Source organism: Vespa crabro, chromosome 6 (genome assembly GCF_910589235.1).
Source record: "Vespa crabro chromosome 6, iyVesCrab1.2, whole genome shotgun sequence".
NCBI lineage: Eukaryota > Metazoa > Arthropoda > Insecta > Hymenoptera > Vespidae > Vespa > Vespa crabro.
This window is the reverse complement of record NC_060960.1, coordinates 1,691,098-1,706,345: the sequence shown is the minus strand read 5'-3', so window position 1 is coordinate 1,706,345 and position 15,248 is coordinate 1,691,098. Positions and strand designations below refer to the sequence as shown.

Genomic DNA, 15,248 nt, shown 5'->3' with positions numbered 1-15,248 from the left:
AATACTTCATAAAATTTTATATTTTAATGTTGCATTTTTCTTTTTTTTTATTTTAAGAATTAACTATCAAATTCAGCGCTGCTTATATTTTTAATGTGTAATTTGATAAAAATCTTAAGATGGCGCTTTAAGGCTATTCATGATTCCTAGTTTTATAATGGTCTATATCATCAGTAAGGCGTAATTCTTGATCAATTTTGATGAAAAAGGTCTCATTTTAAAGATAAAGTTTTAATCAAAGATTCTACTTTTTCGAATTTTTAAAAAAGCTTTATTTTCTTTGAAAAAAATCATGTTAATAAAAGGTATTTTTCGGAAATACTTTATGAACAAATAAAAATCTTTTTCAAAAATTCGTAACTAATACGCGATAAATTAAATCTTTGTCTTTAAAATGAGATCTTCTTCATCAAAATTGTTTGTCAAGAGTTATTTGTTCTCATTGATGACTTAAATGCTGTTTTCGACATTTCTTGCAAAGAAAAAGTTTAGTATTGTGGCGCCTTTCGAAATTTGCGGCAAAAGAGAAGATCGTACTCATTATTGATTTTCATATATCCGCTTGAATGGTTATGTTTTATGCTGTGAAGTAGTGATTACTTGTTTGGTTGTGTGCATGAATAACTGATACTCAGATTTTTTGAACATTTCCAAATGCAAGGAAATGTATTTCACGATGTTTGCATGGAGATCACTTGGTAACTCATTCGATCATTTTAATGAACTTTGGAAAGATAATTCTATAGTAAAAATAAGGAAATACGTGTTCAATCGTGTAGTTTCTTTTAGATTTTATATTCTAAAAAGATAAAGATTCTATAAACAAAATGTGTAGTACATTGGTAAGCACCTAGATTTATAATTCAGGAAATCTTACATTCGAGGGTAAATGATTCCGGTGTTTTATTTATTTTTTTTTGTTTTTTTTATTGTATCGATGTAAACGAAAATAATGAACTAATTTACTCTTTTTCTCTTTATTTAACACATTGCATACGGCGCTCTGCGCACTCAATGCGCTCCCAAGGCCGCACATTTTTGAACGCTTCAGAAGCATGCTTGGCAAGCAATATGATGTGTATATGCACATTTTTAATTTACATTTGGTATTATATTTAAATAAATTATTCTTAATTATAACTACATATATTTTATACTTTTATTTATTATAAAAAACTTTTTACATTTTAACTATTATTTATTTTACTACTTGAATAATCCTTTAGAGTGTGATATCTAGTAAACCATACTCCATTGTGCAATGGTGTTCGACACAATTTGCAACAGTTGTTTCACTCCTTTTTCCATTGGACGAATAGACTTTACATTGTTTGGTTGGGAACTTCTTCTTGCCTTTACTCGTCATTGGTTCAAGTATATGATGTTTCATATTATCAGAGAGTCTGTATCGTTGACGCGTAAATGATTTGTTTTATTTAAAATACTTTGTCCTATATTCATAACTGTATCTGTGGATTTTTCTTCTGTCGTCTATAATTTCATTATAGCGAGTAAAAAATCTTTATATTTCATTTTTTCATTATTACACAAATTATAGATCTTGAATGCATTGAACAGACCGCAGTTGATGAGATATAATATTACCTTTTTTGGCCATTTAATTGTTTTTCTCAATATTGTGTAATATGATAGATACTGAACAGCAAGGTCGACACCGTTCATATTTAGTCTGCAATGCATTTCGGTTTTTGCATGGTTTTATATCCAGTACATTCAACCATTTCAAATTTATGAATTGTCGAAATCATTTGTACTTCTTTTTTATCTTTCCAAATTTGTAATGAAATATCACATTTCTGTTTGTTATAAATTTTCACTAACAAATTAAAAATATAAACGATTTTTAAAAAGCTATTTCCTTTCAAATTAAAACACGAACTTTAAAATCCCAAAATGTACAATAATAAAACACTTTATAAGGTACGGTACGTACGACGATCGGCACAAATCTAATGATGTACTGGCTATATTGACTATTTTTGGATTTTCGGAATATCAACATTCAGTTATTTCGTTAATCATTTGTCATAAGAACGCGCAAGGCTTCATTACCCTGGTAACGTAACAAAAACATTTATCTCTGGTTGCTTAAGTCATCGTTTTAGTCGAAAAAAACATGAAAATCTCGTGACCCGTACGGAATGTGTTAATATTACTATTCAATCTTTTATATTTATTTTCTCCACTGATGGCTGACGTGAATGTCGCGGTGATCTATGCTAGATAAGATATATAATTTTAGTTTTTAGTAGCAGTATAATTTTGTTCGATACATTTGTCGATTATTCTTTCAAAATTAATAATTAGTGAACATATATATTATACATTATTTTTAATAAATATTAAAACACGAGTTCGTGTCCATATTATCTATGAGATTTTTCTCTCAGCGCTGTTTTGTTATGGTTTCCTCTGTAGAAGTTCATTTCATCTTATTACTATTATTACTACTATTACTATAATAATAATATGTAATGTAATAGTATAGTAATAAAAATAGTAATAAAAAGAAGAAACAATATATTGTGTACATCATGACACATATAATGACAGTAATTCATAATAACAAAAGAAGAAAAAATTGAAGGATCAAACGAGCTCGCCGAAGGCGAACCAAGTTTGAACGCAATTATTCGAGTATCTCGAACACGAGAGATTACAAAGATAGTATCACTACTTTCATGTTTCAGACCACAAGTTCAAAGCTTGAAAATAATTGATTACCACGCGGCACCTGTAGTGCCTCCTCGCAGTTAATACTTATTTTGTTTATAGCCGACTTATTTTTATGTTTCACCTGTCAGACTAGGTACTTTAGGATGATAGTAGGGAGGGAATATCTCTCGTGCGAGACACGAAGGATAATTGAAGGATAATTGAACGAGCCCGTCGAAGGTGGTTGAAGTTTGATCGCAATTATCTTTTATATCTCGTACTTCGAGATTTAGAGTAGCTTTTTAGACCTAACATTTTAAACAAAAATCTCTTTTTTCTTTCTTTTTGCTTTTTAAATGTTTCTTAACTATATTAATGACAAGTGAAACAGAAAAAATAAGTTTTAATTGTTGAGAGAGTATCATATATTATCTAGTTATCTAGAAGATAAACGACGCGAAGTTATTTGTCTCTATAGGTAAAATATTGCAAATGTTTGGGATCTGTAGGACCAACCAGCAACCTTCTTAATCTCCTCCAGGCTCACACCTCTCTCATGCGGCCTGGACGTTGACGTATCCCTCGTAGAGTGAGCCGTAAACTTCTTGTCTACTCCAAAAGATATTAACACTTCTTTTATCCAGCGACTTATTGTCTCGTTTTTCACTGGATCGTGTGGCTTTTGAAAAAAGACGAACAAGGTATCAGTCGTCCCCCTCAATATTTTCGTCACCTTCAATCAGAATCCTGACAATGCAAAGCTCTGGTCTCTCCTTGAAAAAGGGAAATCTCAAAACCAGGTGTGGTACTTCTCGACTCGTCTTAATCCTGTCTGAAATCCGTATTTCAACTCTCAACTCTAAAATATCTATGTTAGATATCTTTATTAAGATAAGAGGTTGCGCCCTATGCGCAGTACCTAACACCAAAAGAACTATTAGTTTCTTAGGCAGCCTTCTCAAGGACAATGTATCTAACGGGAACAGTGAAACTAAATACCGGGTCAACATTCCAAGTTGACTTGTATTTGGATAGATACATTGGCATTTTCACTACCATAGAAAGCTCCCCCGGCCTGACAGTGAAGCATTCGAAAATATTATCCTAATGAATTTGTATTCCCTGATACTAGCAACCGATGTGACCTTCTTCCACCAATCCCAATCTTTTTGGACACAATTAGGCATCGTCATCGTCGCATCAAATGCCCCTCAATTATTATTTAAGGCTCGAACCTTAGCCCTCTCAAACCATTTACAATGTAATAGACTGTATTCAACAGCCGGACAACATGCTATCAAAGAACCAATCAACTTAGCAAAATTCCGAATCTTAAAAATTCGCCTCTTTTCAAAATTACTCATCTGAACTTCTTTTCTTCTGGTAACTTAACTCTCATAATGGATGAATCTAGTAAAGAACCTTAGATATCTACATCTAATCTCAGGTAATAACCTTGACTTTTCAAGGTTTACAATAAAACCTAAACGATTGAGCAAAGCAATTGTCTATCTAAGATTGTCCCCGCACTCTTCTATTGACTTACCGAGATATAAAAAGTCATTCAAATATAACATTCATAAAAAACCCCGTGACCGCAGATAGTTTACGACTGATTTCAGAAGTTTGGTAAACACCATGGGATTAGTACATAGACTAAACGGAAAACAAACAAATTCATACAGACGACCTTACTGCACTCGAGAGGTGACTCTCACTCACCACATGATTTAATGCTGCAATTCGAGAGGTGACTCTCGCTCACCATATGTTCACCGATCGGCATTACACCAACTTTATTTTGGTTGAAAAATTATTCAAATTGAAATGTCACATTACAGGAACAATCTTAAAGAATAAGAAGCATTTGCCAAATCAAATAAAAAAAAACAAAATTCCGCAAGAAATCGACAGTAGCATAAAGAAATACCTTCGTTTTAGCATGGAAGGACAAGAGAGTTGTCATGTGCTTGAATTGGAATAATGTAGGAATGAGCACTGTAAAAAGAATTTTACGAAGTGGTATTAAAATTACCGTCAAAAAGTCTAATGTTGTAATAAATTATATAAAACATATGGGCGGTGTCGATCGTGCAGATCAGTATGCCTCAACGTACTATTTCTTAAGAAAGTCCTTGAAATGGTGGTGTAAACTGTTTTTTTGGAGTCTGGAAATTTATCCAATAAATTCATATATTCTTTATAAAACCACTGAACATCAGAGAAGAGAACAGCCGCTTAATCACTTGCGGTATGTGAAAACCTTAGTTCACCAACTGACTGGAGATTTTCACCAAACACGTGATCGAAATTCAACTTCAACTTCCGATTCCGAAAAGATTTGCCTGAATGGAAAGCTGCATAACATTCTAACAGAAGTTAGAAAGGATTGTAAAGTCTGCCTGACAAAAGACATCAAACAACATACTATTGTGATACTTGTCCCGAAAAACCGGGCATCCATCTCGGCAATAGTTATATGAAATATCATACAAAGCAAAATTACAAAGACTAATGTTTAAGAAATTATCTTCGTAAAGATGTAAAGATACGTAAAATGTTAAAATATAAAAGTTTTATAGGATAATTTGTGTGTAATCATTTTAAGTTAGAGTATTTCTTTAACAGAGAATCCTTGTCCTCACTGTTCAGACTAGCACCAGGGTATTTCTTTCCTTCATTAATCTGAGCCTCAGAACTACCGATTGTGGTCTCCGTGTCAATAGCCCCAAACAAGATCTTATGTTGGCTGTTGGTCACATCTTTCAGTACACTAGTTGTTCCTGGGACCCTTGTGGCTCTCAAACTTGGTGTATCCTCCAAAGGTTCTTCTGAGACCAGATCTACAGTGTCCCCTTCCTCAAATGATAATTTCAAGGCTAGCCCACGACACAATGTAAATCGTGACTGTTTATTTAAATAGTATTTTTTATTTTTCATGGTTTGTTTGTTTGTTTACAATTATCTCTCGGATAATTAAAGCAAACATCATCTCTTTACCTTCCAGATAAAGTCAGATTACCATATAAGAATCTATTTTACCTCCCCGATACAACAGATTCCATCTTTATCCGCCTGAATAAAGCGTTATCAAAGAATTAAATTCTCGTGTATATTAATTCAATGATATAAATCGGCCTCTTAGCCAAGAGAAAAACCCTGAAAGAAAATATGAGCAAATATACCTTCTTAGCTTATAGAATCCTTTCCATTAGCCTTTAAATCATCATATTCCTTAAATGATACCGGCAACTCCTTCCTCAGCATGGTCTGCTGAATGGATGCAATGCTAGTCAGCATTTCTCCCATCATTTCCTCGAATATACATAATCTCTTGGAAATACTCCTCTCCCCAGAGCGATTCTGGCTCCTAAACTTCTTCTTTTTATCACCCATCGTATTCGTAATTCAAAAAAGGATTAAAAAACACGTACTAACATATGGTTTGTATAACACAAAAACAATGAATAAATATTAACTGCGAGGAGGCGCCACAGGTGCCGGGAACAATGCGGTAGTCAATTGTTTTTGAACATCTGAACTTGTAGTCTGAGGCATGAAAGTAATGTAAATATCTTGTAATCTTGAAATGCGAGACACGAAGGATAATGTATCCATTTTACGTAGTGGACGTACGTGTGACTGCCCATTTAAACAAACGCGACATATAAAGAATAGTAGAAAACGTTTCTTTTGTTTTCATCCGCTATTGTTTTTCTTTATCTTACTATCTTATGATCATAATGCATTTGTTTCCACATTGTTTCTTATTCATGATAAGTCGAAGCTGTCTTTACTATTATAACATAAAATTTATTAAATAATATCTAGATATATATAAATAATATTTAAATACATTTTTATTATTATTATTATATTATATTATATTATATTATATTATATTATATTATATTATATTATATTATTATTATTATCAATAGTAGTAGTAATAGTAGTAGTAATAGTCGAAGTAATTAGATTGGATTAATCCTACAGAAGAAACACGTAAAAAAAAGTGCTGGGACTTATACTTCATAAATAGTGTGGAAATAAATTAATGTTCAATTTGTTTTAAAATAATATAATATATAAATATTCATTATTTTTAAGAAAATATTAAACAAATTCTTATTTTTGTTGCAGATTTATATACTAATTTTTATGTGTCAAATATATTTATTATTTACTAGGCATTTATCGTAAAACAAATGTGTACCAACGTCGTATCTAGCACGTATCACTGCAAGACGTATGTGTCATCAAAGAAAGATATACATATGAGAGATTAAAAAATGTGCGCTTACAATACTTTACTACTAATAATACTACTCAGTCTTATTTACACGAAACAATTATTACGTATGTGTGAGAAGGGAATAAGCAAACAAACTTATACCCGATACGATAGACGCATGATAGGGACATTTTCCGTTTGTTTTGTAGTTCATATTTTATTCATAATTATTATTGAAGAAGTCACATACACTTCGGGCGAAAAGTCATGAACAACAATAAAAAATTTGGTACATTACGCAAAATACAGTGTAGTGGAATAGTTTGATCAGAATAGTCCAGATGGAGCCTAAAGCAGTAACAGTTGGTAACAACGACAGGTTGTCTACCCTGCGTCACTAATGTCGTCATCTTTTCGAACACGCCTTTATTGTAGGATTCTTCGATTCACTGGAAAAAATCGATTCTGAATCGAATCTTGAGAGCAAGCAGAGAATCGATTTAAAAGATCGATCTTTTAATACAAAAAATTGATCTTCTGAAAAATCGAATTGGACTCGAACATCTTTAATTTCAATAGAGGTATCAATGGGCGTTGTCTAGTAAAATTTGGTGTTAACGTTTGTTGAATATCGTCCATTCAAAATGTGGACAGGCTACGTGTTTTTAATATTCCTCATATTTATCTGTACACGTATCAATGGTATTAATGAAATATTCATCTTTATAAAGAAGTTTAGATATTAACCTAAATTTAAGTTGTTTAACTTTTGTCGCTTATATTAGTCATTTATATTATTTATATAATAATTTATGGATGTAACATTCTTATTCTTAATAATATAAATAAATGAATAGTGAAAAATACCATAAACATACTAACAAATTTCGTATTCATTTATTTTAAAACTTGTAATAAAATGAAAATACTTCATTTACAGGATTGAATATGAATAATACAGTGACATGGTGTACAGTTTCTGATGATGAACAAAACAAGTGCGAAGCTTTTTCGAATGCAGTTGCTCGTGACATAACTTTCTTTGGAAGGAACTATTTTACAGTGAAATGTAAACAAGCTTTTAATAAAGAAGAATGTATGTCGATGTTGGATCAGGAACAAGCTGAAATGACAACATTAGATGCCGGAGAAGTATTTATAGCAGGCCGTTATCATAGTTTGGTGCCAATCATGCAAGAAATGTATGAAAATGGTGTTAGTTATCAATATACCGTTGCTGTTGTTAAGAAAGGATCTTTACCAGATGTACAAGCATTAGAAAATCTTAGAGGAAAAAAAGCATGCTTTGCAGGAGTTGGTACTCTCGCCAGTTGGATTATTCCTATTCACACGGTAAAGGAAATTTTATAAAAATGTTACACTATATATATATATATATATATATATATCTAGAATATATTAAATTAATTTTATCTATTTAGTTATGCAATTAATTAGAAAAATAATATTAACATATTTGTTTTAGTTAATGAAACAAGGTGGAATGGAAATAATTGATTGTAATAATCATGTAAAATCTACAATTAAATATTTTGGGCCAAGTTGTGCAGTAAACTCATTGATAGATAAATATAATCCCTTAGGTATATTACTATAGTGTAAATAATATTTATATAAAAGTAAAAGGCTTAAACAATGATCTATGTATTTTAGGTGATAACTCTGACCAATTATGCAAACTTTGTATTGGAAAAGCACCAACTGATAAATGCACAAATGCAGATCCTTATGCAGGATATGAGGGTGCTTTTCGTTGCTTAGTGAATGCCGGAGAAATTGCATTTTTAGTTCACACAACTGTACAAGAAATGACATCATCTACATTTGAATTCAGTGAGTATCCACATAAATTTTTGTTAGTCAACAGATAAAAACTTATTAATGTTACATTTGTTTTCTTTCTAGATAATATTACAAAAGATCAATTCGAATTATTATGTAAGGATGGAACTCGAAAATCAGTAAATGAATATAAAAATTGTAATTGGGGTACTGTTCCTTCTCGTGCAATAGTAACATCTTCTGCAACGAAAATAGAAATTCGCAGATTGTATCAAAAATTTCTTGTAAAAGCGGTTAAAATATTAAACAGAAAACATAATTTTACCGATATTTATAATAATCGTTTTGATAATCGACAAGATGATTTTGAAAACAGACCGGGATATGAAGATAGATACAGAGAAAAAGATTTTATATATAATAATCGAAATGAATATAATACGGATATAAATAACGAATATGATAGAAGTTTTGATGATGGCTATGCAAATTCGAATTCTTGGAATAGAGAATACAATGATACGTATAATACTTATCCATCCAACGATTATTCTGAAACAACAAATATACAACCGATCGAAACATTTGATTTATTTGAATCGGCTCCAAAGTATGGCCTTCATCATAATTTAATGTTTTCGGTAATAATATTTTTTTTTTTTTTTAAATAATTTTCACGCATTTTTAACTACTTCACGTACTTATCATTGTGTCTTCTACGATTAAAGGATTCTGCTCAAGATTTTGTATTATTGCCTGAAAAAGATCAAACGTATACAGGATATTTAGGTAGATCATTAGATTCTATTCTAGGAGTACGTCAATGTCCTGTGAATAGAATGACCTTGTGCGTTACATCCGATTATGAATTGGAGAAATGTATAAAGATGAAGGTAACTTTAATTACTTTTAAATTACTATTATAAATGAATTAATCGAATAGTAAAAGAGTCCAAAGGAGAATGTATAATTAGAATATTTCTGATTATTTTATAGATAGCTTTGAAAGCCCAACTTTTGAAACCAGAATTATTGTGTCATAAGGGATATAGTCAAATAAATTGTATGCAAGCGATACAAAATGGGTATGTATAACAAATTAAAATAATGATTAGTATAATCCATAAAATAACAAAGTATATATTATGTTAAGTTGTATAATCATTTTAGAATTGCCGACGTAACAGTTTTAGATGCTAGCGATGTATATACCGCTGGCTTGCGTTTCGAATTAATTCCTTTCATATCCGAAGTATATAATCTTGGTACACCGGATTATTATGTAGTTGCTGTTGCGAAGGAGAAAGACGACAATACGGATTTAACGTATCTTAAAAACAAATATACGTGTCATACTGGAATTAATACTGCAGCAGGATGGGTGTATCCATTGGCGTACCTTCTTTCAAATCAATGGATAAGAGGCTATGGTTGCAATTCCGTACGCGCAGCTGCCGAATATTTCACAAAATCGTGCGTACCAGGTGCATTAAGTTCCGAGTATAATACAGGTGAGTTTTTGGATTTATTCGTCTATGACAATCATTTTGATGTGATACTCTAATAAATTTTTTAATCGTTTACTTTGTCTGTCTTATAATCTCAGGTGTTCCATATGATAATATGTGCGACTTGTGTCACGGACAAAGTTATAGGTACTGTCGAAGAGACGCTTCGGAAGATTACTTTGGACATACTGGTGCTTTTAGATGTTTGGTTGAAGGAGGTGGTGATGTAGCATTCGTCAAGCATACAACGGTTGCCGAAAATACCGATGGTAAAAGAAGAGAATTTTGGGCGCGTAATACATTTACAAAAGATTTTGAATTACTTTGTCCCGATGGTACTCGTCGGCCAAGTACGGATTACGAACATTGTAACTTAGGAAAAGTTGCGGCTAATGCGATTGTCACTCGTGGTGGTTATTATGGTTACAACGAGACACAAATAAATGCCTATATAAATCTCTTTATTTATGCACAACAATTGTATGGTAGGAAGGATCCGGATGAGTTTAGTTTTAGTATGTTCTACAGCATTCCACCTTATAGCGATCTTATTTTTCAAGATGCAACGCAACAATTAATAGTTATTCCACCAGAAAAAAGACAATTTAGCGCATATCTTGGTTCAGATTTTATGAGAGCTAGAAGAATCGTAGATTGCAATGCTGGAGCGGCTGCTTTAGAGCATTCTATAATTGCTGCTTTAATAATGTTTGCCTTAACTTACATGCTCGCTAGATAAAAGATTTAAATTCGTAATATTTGTAAAATATAAATTTATAATAATTTTTACTTACGATTACGGTATTGAATCTCGTATTTTTCGAAAGTATATTTAAATATTACGCATTCACAGATCACAGTCTCTCATATGTGATTTTAACATATGCGTGAAAAGTACAAGTGACTGTTAGTCATCGCGTAGGATGTCTATTTATAGATTTTATAATTGTTTTTCTACCGTAGGTAATATATACCTAATTATTTTAAGATATTGATTATTATACGATGCAAATACAATCCGTCCATTTTCGAAAAAGTATATATATATATATATTATGTAAGATCACATGCTTACGAAAATCGTCCGTTTATGACATATCAACATTTTTTATAACATTATCTTTTAATACATTACCTATTAACGTAGATAGAGATTAATATTTAAAATGAATACGAAACGAAGACACACTTTATTTTAATTTTCCAAAGAAACGAAACCGTCCATTTTGATTGTCAAACGATTTTTATTTATCTTTAGATAAGTATAATATATTTTCATAAAAAATGTCATTCTTAAAAAAAAAACGATACTTATTTTTTAAATGAAAAAATAAAAAAAAATATATTTACAATCCCTAGAACATGTTTAATTGAAAAAGATTAAGATTGCTATGGCAAAGGGATTAATTGGTTTTAATGAAGGTGATATTGTTGAGTAATAGGAAACAACAACTGTGTTCTTCGTGATCGAAGCAATTATCGTCGAGGATATTATTCAAATTGCGTTTCTCAACGATTACTGGCCATCGGTGAAGCTTCAGAATCGCTAAGTAATATCCGCTGCCCGTCTCGTCCAGGATATTACTTAAGATTCGTAATGGATTCTAACTATGCCGTGCGAAAATTTAAATCGGCAGTAGTCAATCAACGCGTCTATTTAAGTTCATTTTTTGTAAACTAACAATAATCATAACATTATCAGGATTTAAATAAAATTTCTATAAAAATACGACGCTTATGTTTCCTAACACGATGATCACGCTATCGATGAAAAGATCGACTTAGCAAGTATATAAATAATAGATATTGTCTTTTCTTTTTTACATGATTACAAGGTATACGATGTAATAATAAATAATAAAAAAATTTTATAAGGAAAATCTGATTTCATGTTTCGTCCGAAATCATTAATGATTAGGTAGAAGAGTATGAATAATGTAACCTTTAACTATTTGCAACACATCTCTTATTACTTTCGAATGACAAAAACATACGTCGTATCGATCTCTCTTTCTCTCTTTGTTTTCTTGTAATTTTACGGTTTTCGATCATCGGTCGTGATCGTTATCGTTATAGCATGAAAGCTCGTACGCGACAATCCTACTAATTTAAACGTAATTTTGAAAGAGCTCTACTGAACGCACATGTGGGACATAGAAATTACATAGTTTCATGATCTTTTTTTACAAATCATAACGTAGACAAGAGACATTTGTAAAATATTAAAATATAGCGATTACCCTTTCATTATGTTTCATAATTAAGAAGGTTAATCGAGATATCGACATTATTTTACTTTCGCTCACTCAATGTATGTCGCAGTTTGTTTACGGATTATAATTTGTCATTGCAAATTTCGAATTACGATAAAGTTTTATCAAAGATCGATGCGCCTGTGAAATGACAACCGCGTGTTTTAACTTTAAGGAGGACGGCAACGGATTCAGTTGAGAAGAGGAGGTCATTTCGTCGTGCAAGAACGCGAGAGAAACAATTAAGTTCACGCTTATACGAACGTATAACATATTTCGTCGCATATATTCATGGGAAACAACATAGTCACTATCCTTTTTTTTATCGTTTACTTTTATCTTTACTTACTATATTTTGTGGAGGAATTTGTCTGAAGTGTTTCTGTTTTGTTTGTTTTCTTTTTTTCTTTTTTGTTTTTTCTTTTCTTTTTTTTTTCTATGAAAACGAGATATCCATCCTCTTTATTACATTCCCTTTTACAAGAAAATAGATGATTATTAAATAAATAACACATCTGACACATTTTATGCTTAAAGAATTTGCTTGATTTTAAAGGAAATCTTTTCTATCTCGTTCTCGTGTTAAGAAATTATGACGAGAATAATAAAGCGATTCACGCAGTAGGGGAAAGTCATGTTCGAAATTTTTCTACGCACGCACAATGTGACTGCAGATCGTGAGTCTGAGATAGTAAAAGCGAATGTAGGAGAACGTTGGACCGCGAAGGAGCGTTCCCTAGAAAATACGTATGAAAAGAGCTCTGGATATTCGAGATCGAATCGAGAATAAAGTACGAGAATATTCGTTGTTTGAGCGTGTGCATGCATGCGTATTTATGTATATTGAGAGTGGACCTGTACTTTTAGCGCTTCCATCGAAATTATTATTCCGTACTGCGTTCTGCACGCACCTCTTATTTACATAATCTTCTGATCGTTCGTAGAAATTAGATGCGCGCCTACTATGTTGAACGCTATCCCGCTGTGGTATCATTCAAGTGGTAGATCCATACATGCGAGTTCTATACGGTAAAAGGAAAAAGAAAGAGAGAGAGAGAATAAGAGAGAGAGAGAGAGAGAGAGAGAGGATGAGAGAAAGAAAGAGAATTTAGTATTCCAATTATTTGAATTAATTCATGACTAAGAGTGATTCGGTTAATTAGATTAAGAAAGAATTTGATGTAATAGAGAAATAGCTTAGTTTATAACTATGCTGTTATATGTTATCACTATGATACACTAATTTTTTATACTCTATTGTAATTTCTTTTCAATACGCTTCAAAGAGAATGAGTGAAAGATAAAAAAAAGAACGACAAGTGTCGTAGTTGTCGTATAACGAACTCGTACTTGTATTCACACACATACGTATATACTACTTACAATAGAGAATGTTAATTAATGGCGCGTGTACAGGAAATGTATCTCGTCCCCTCTCTCCCTTACCCCTTTCGTCTTTTCTCTCTTATTATATCTTTTTTTTTTCTAACGCGGATATATCCCGATGTCTGTGCGCATTAGCAGCTATTCTAATTAATCGGAAACAAAGACGATCTACGCGGAGAGACATAACTGGTCTTACGTGTAAAAGTTAAGATCGTTACGGAAGAGGCCCGTTTGCCTTAGAGGCCTTAGTGCCACTCTACTCTGAATCGAAAACACGAAGGATGCTAATTAACGAGGAGCCTAAAGAAAATTTATTCCACCTCTCTGTTCCTACGTCGAGCTCGATTTTTAATCGAACCCTCCGCACGTGAACGTCTTGTATCTTTCTTTACCGTGGTTGTCTCCTCTCTCTCTTTCTTTCTCTCTTTCTCTCTCTTTCTCTCCTCCTTGACTTGCCCCTACTATTCTCAGACTTTCGATTCGGCGAGAACCCAAGAGAGAAGCGACGTATACCTCGAACGAATCGATATATCGCGCATGATGCATCGTGTATGAATATTTAGGCATGTCCTGTCTCTTCGTCTTTTTTTTTTCTTTATTTTTTCCATAACGCGAGCTACAACGTTTTTCGAGACGAGCGTGTTAGTGCCAATAAAAATCATCCTAAGAAGCGGATCTTTACTGTGCGTTTTCTTCTTTTTTTTTTTCCTTCGATTTGACATCGAACTTGGTCTTTCGAACAACGAGCAACATAAGGTGAACATATGCAGCGGACATAGTAAAAGCTTTAGGGTAGTTACTCGTCGTTCGTATCGTCAACGTTCCGCCTGCCGGCACGGGCTCATAAATCTGAAAAGAGTTATGGTGTATTTTGCAACCAATTTGAAGTAATAAATTTGGTCCTCTCGAGGATACCCGGCACCCTGTAATATGAGAGCCGCTAATGTCCCTTCATTTATTCGTGAATATTTGAGGTGCGAGGGAGAGAGAAAAGAGAACGATAAAAAGAAAGCAACTATCTTTTTACAAATAAATTTTTATCTTATGATCGTTCGATGATCCTCTTGCAAATATTTTCATTTTTAAATAGAAATTATATATATGTATGTGTGCGTGTGTATTATTTGAGTATTATGCTAATGATATTCTTTATAAAACATGAAGTTTCTTAATTAAAGAACTCAGGTCTTGCTGTTTCAACTTCATGAACCAATTGTTCGTTGATTTTATCAGTTCGTTGATCTTTTTTTTTTTTTACATATAATAAGCTTGCTCATCGTCGGAGAGCGATGTAACGCGATGGAGTAATCGGTAAAAGTGTCGATTTCTCGCTCGACCACGACTAAGCTTTGCCTTCGAAACTAACTTCGAACCAGTAGAACCGGATTT

The 15,248-nt window shown here is 32.3% G+C and overlaps 1 protein-coding gene and 1 long non-coding RNA gene across 3 annotated transcripts; one reads left to right on the top strand and one right to left on the bottom strand.

The window, feature by feature from the left end:
* Positions 1–961: 961 nt before the first annotated feature.
* LOC124425076 lies at positions 962–3,384 on the bottom strand. Its single transcript, XR_006942420.1, has 2 exons — positions 1,606–3,384; positions 962–1,491 (listed from the first exon to the last, which is right to left on the bottom strand). It is a non-coding gene; the product is annotated as an uncharacterized LOC124425076 (long non-coding RNA).
* A 3,266-nt stretch (positions 3,385–6,650) lies between these two features.
* LOC124424588 (melanotransferrin) lies at positions 6,651–12,101 on the top strand. Of its 2 annotated transcripts, none has more exons than XM_046963874.1 (9): positions 6,651–7,491; positions 7,851–8,263; positions 8,397–8,514; positions 8,585–8,764; positions 8,837–9,354; positions 9,442–9,606; positions 9,710–9,798; positions 9,884–10,224; positions 10,320–12,101. In XM_046963874.1, exons 2-9 carry the CDS (start codon positions 7,859–7,861, stop codon positions 10,958–10,960), a joined length of 2,457 nt encoding a protein of 818 aa, XP_046819830.1. In that variant the 5' UTR covers positions 6,651–7,491; positions 7,851–7,858; the 3' UTR covers positions 10,961–12,101. The 2 variants fall into 2 exon arrangements, with proteins under 2 accessions (XP_046819830.1, XP_046819828.1); XM_046963872.1 differs by having other exon boundaries at positions 7,192–7,612.
* Positions 12,102–15,248: the final 3,147 nt, after the last annotated feature.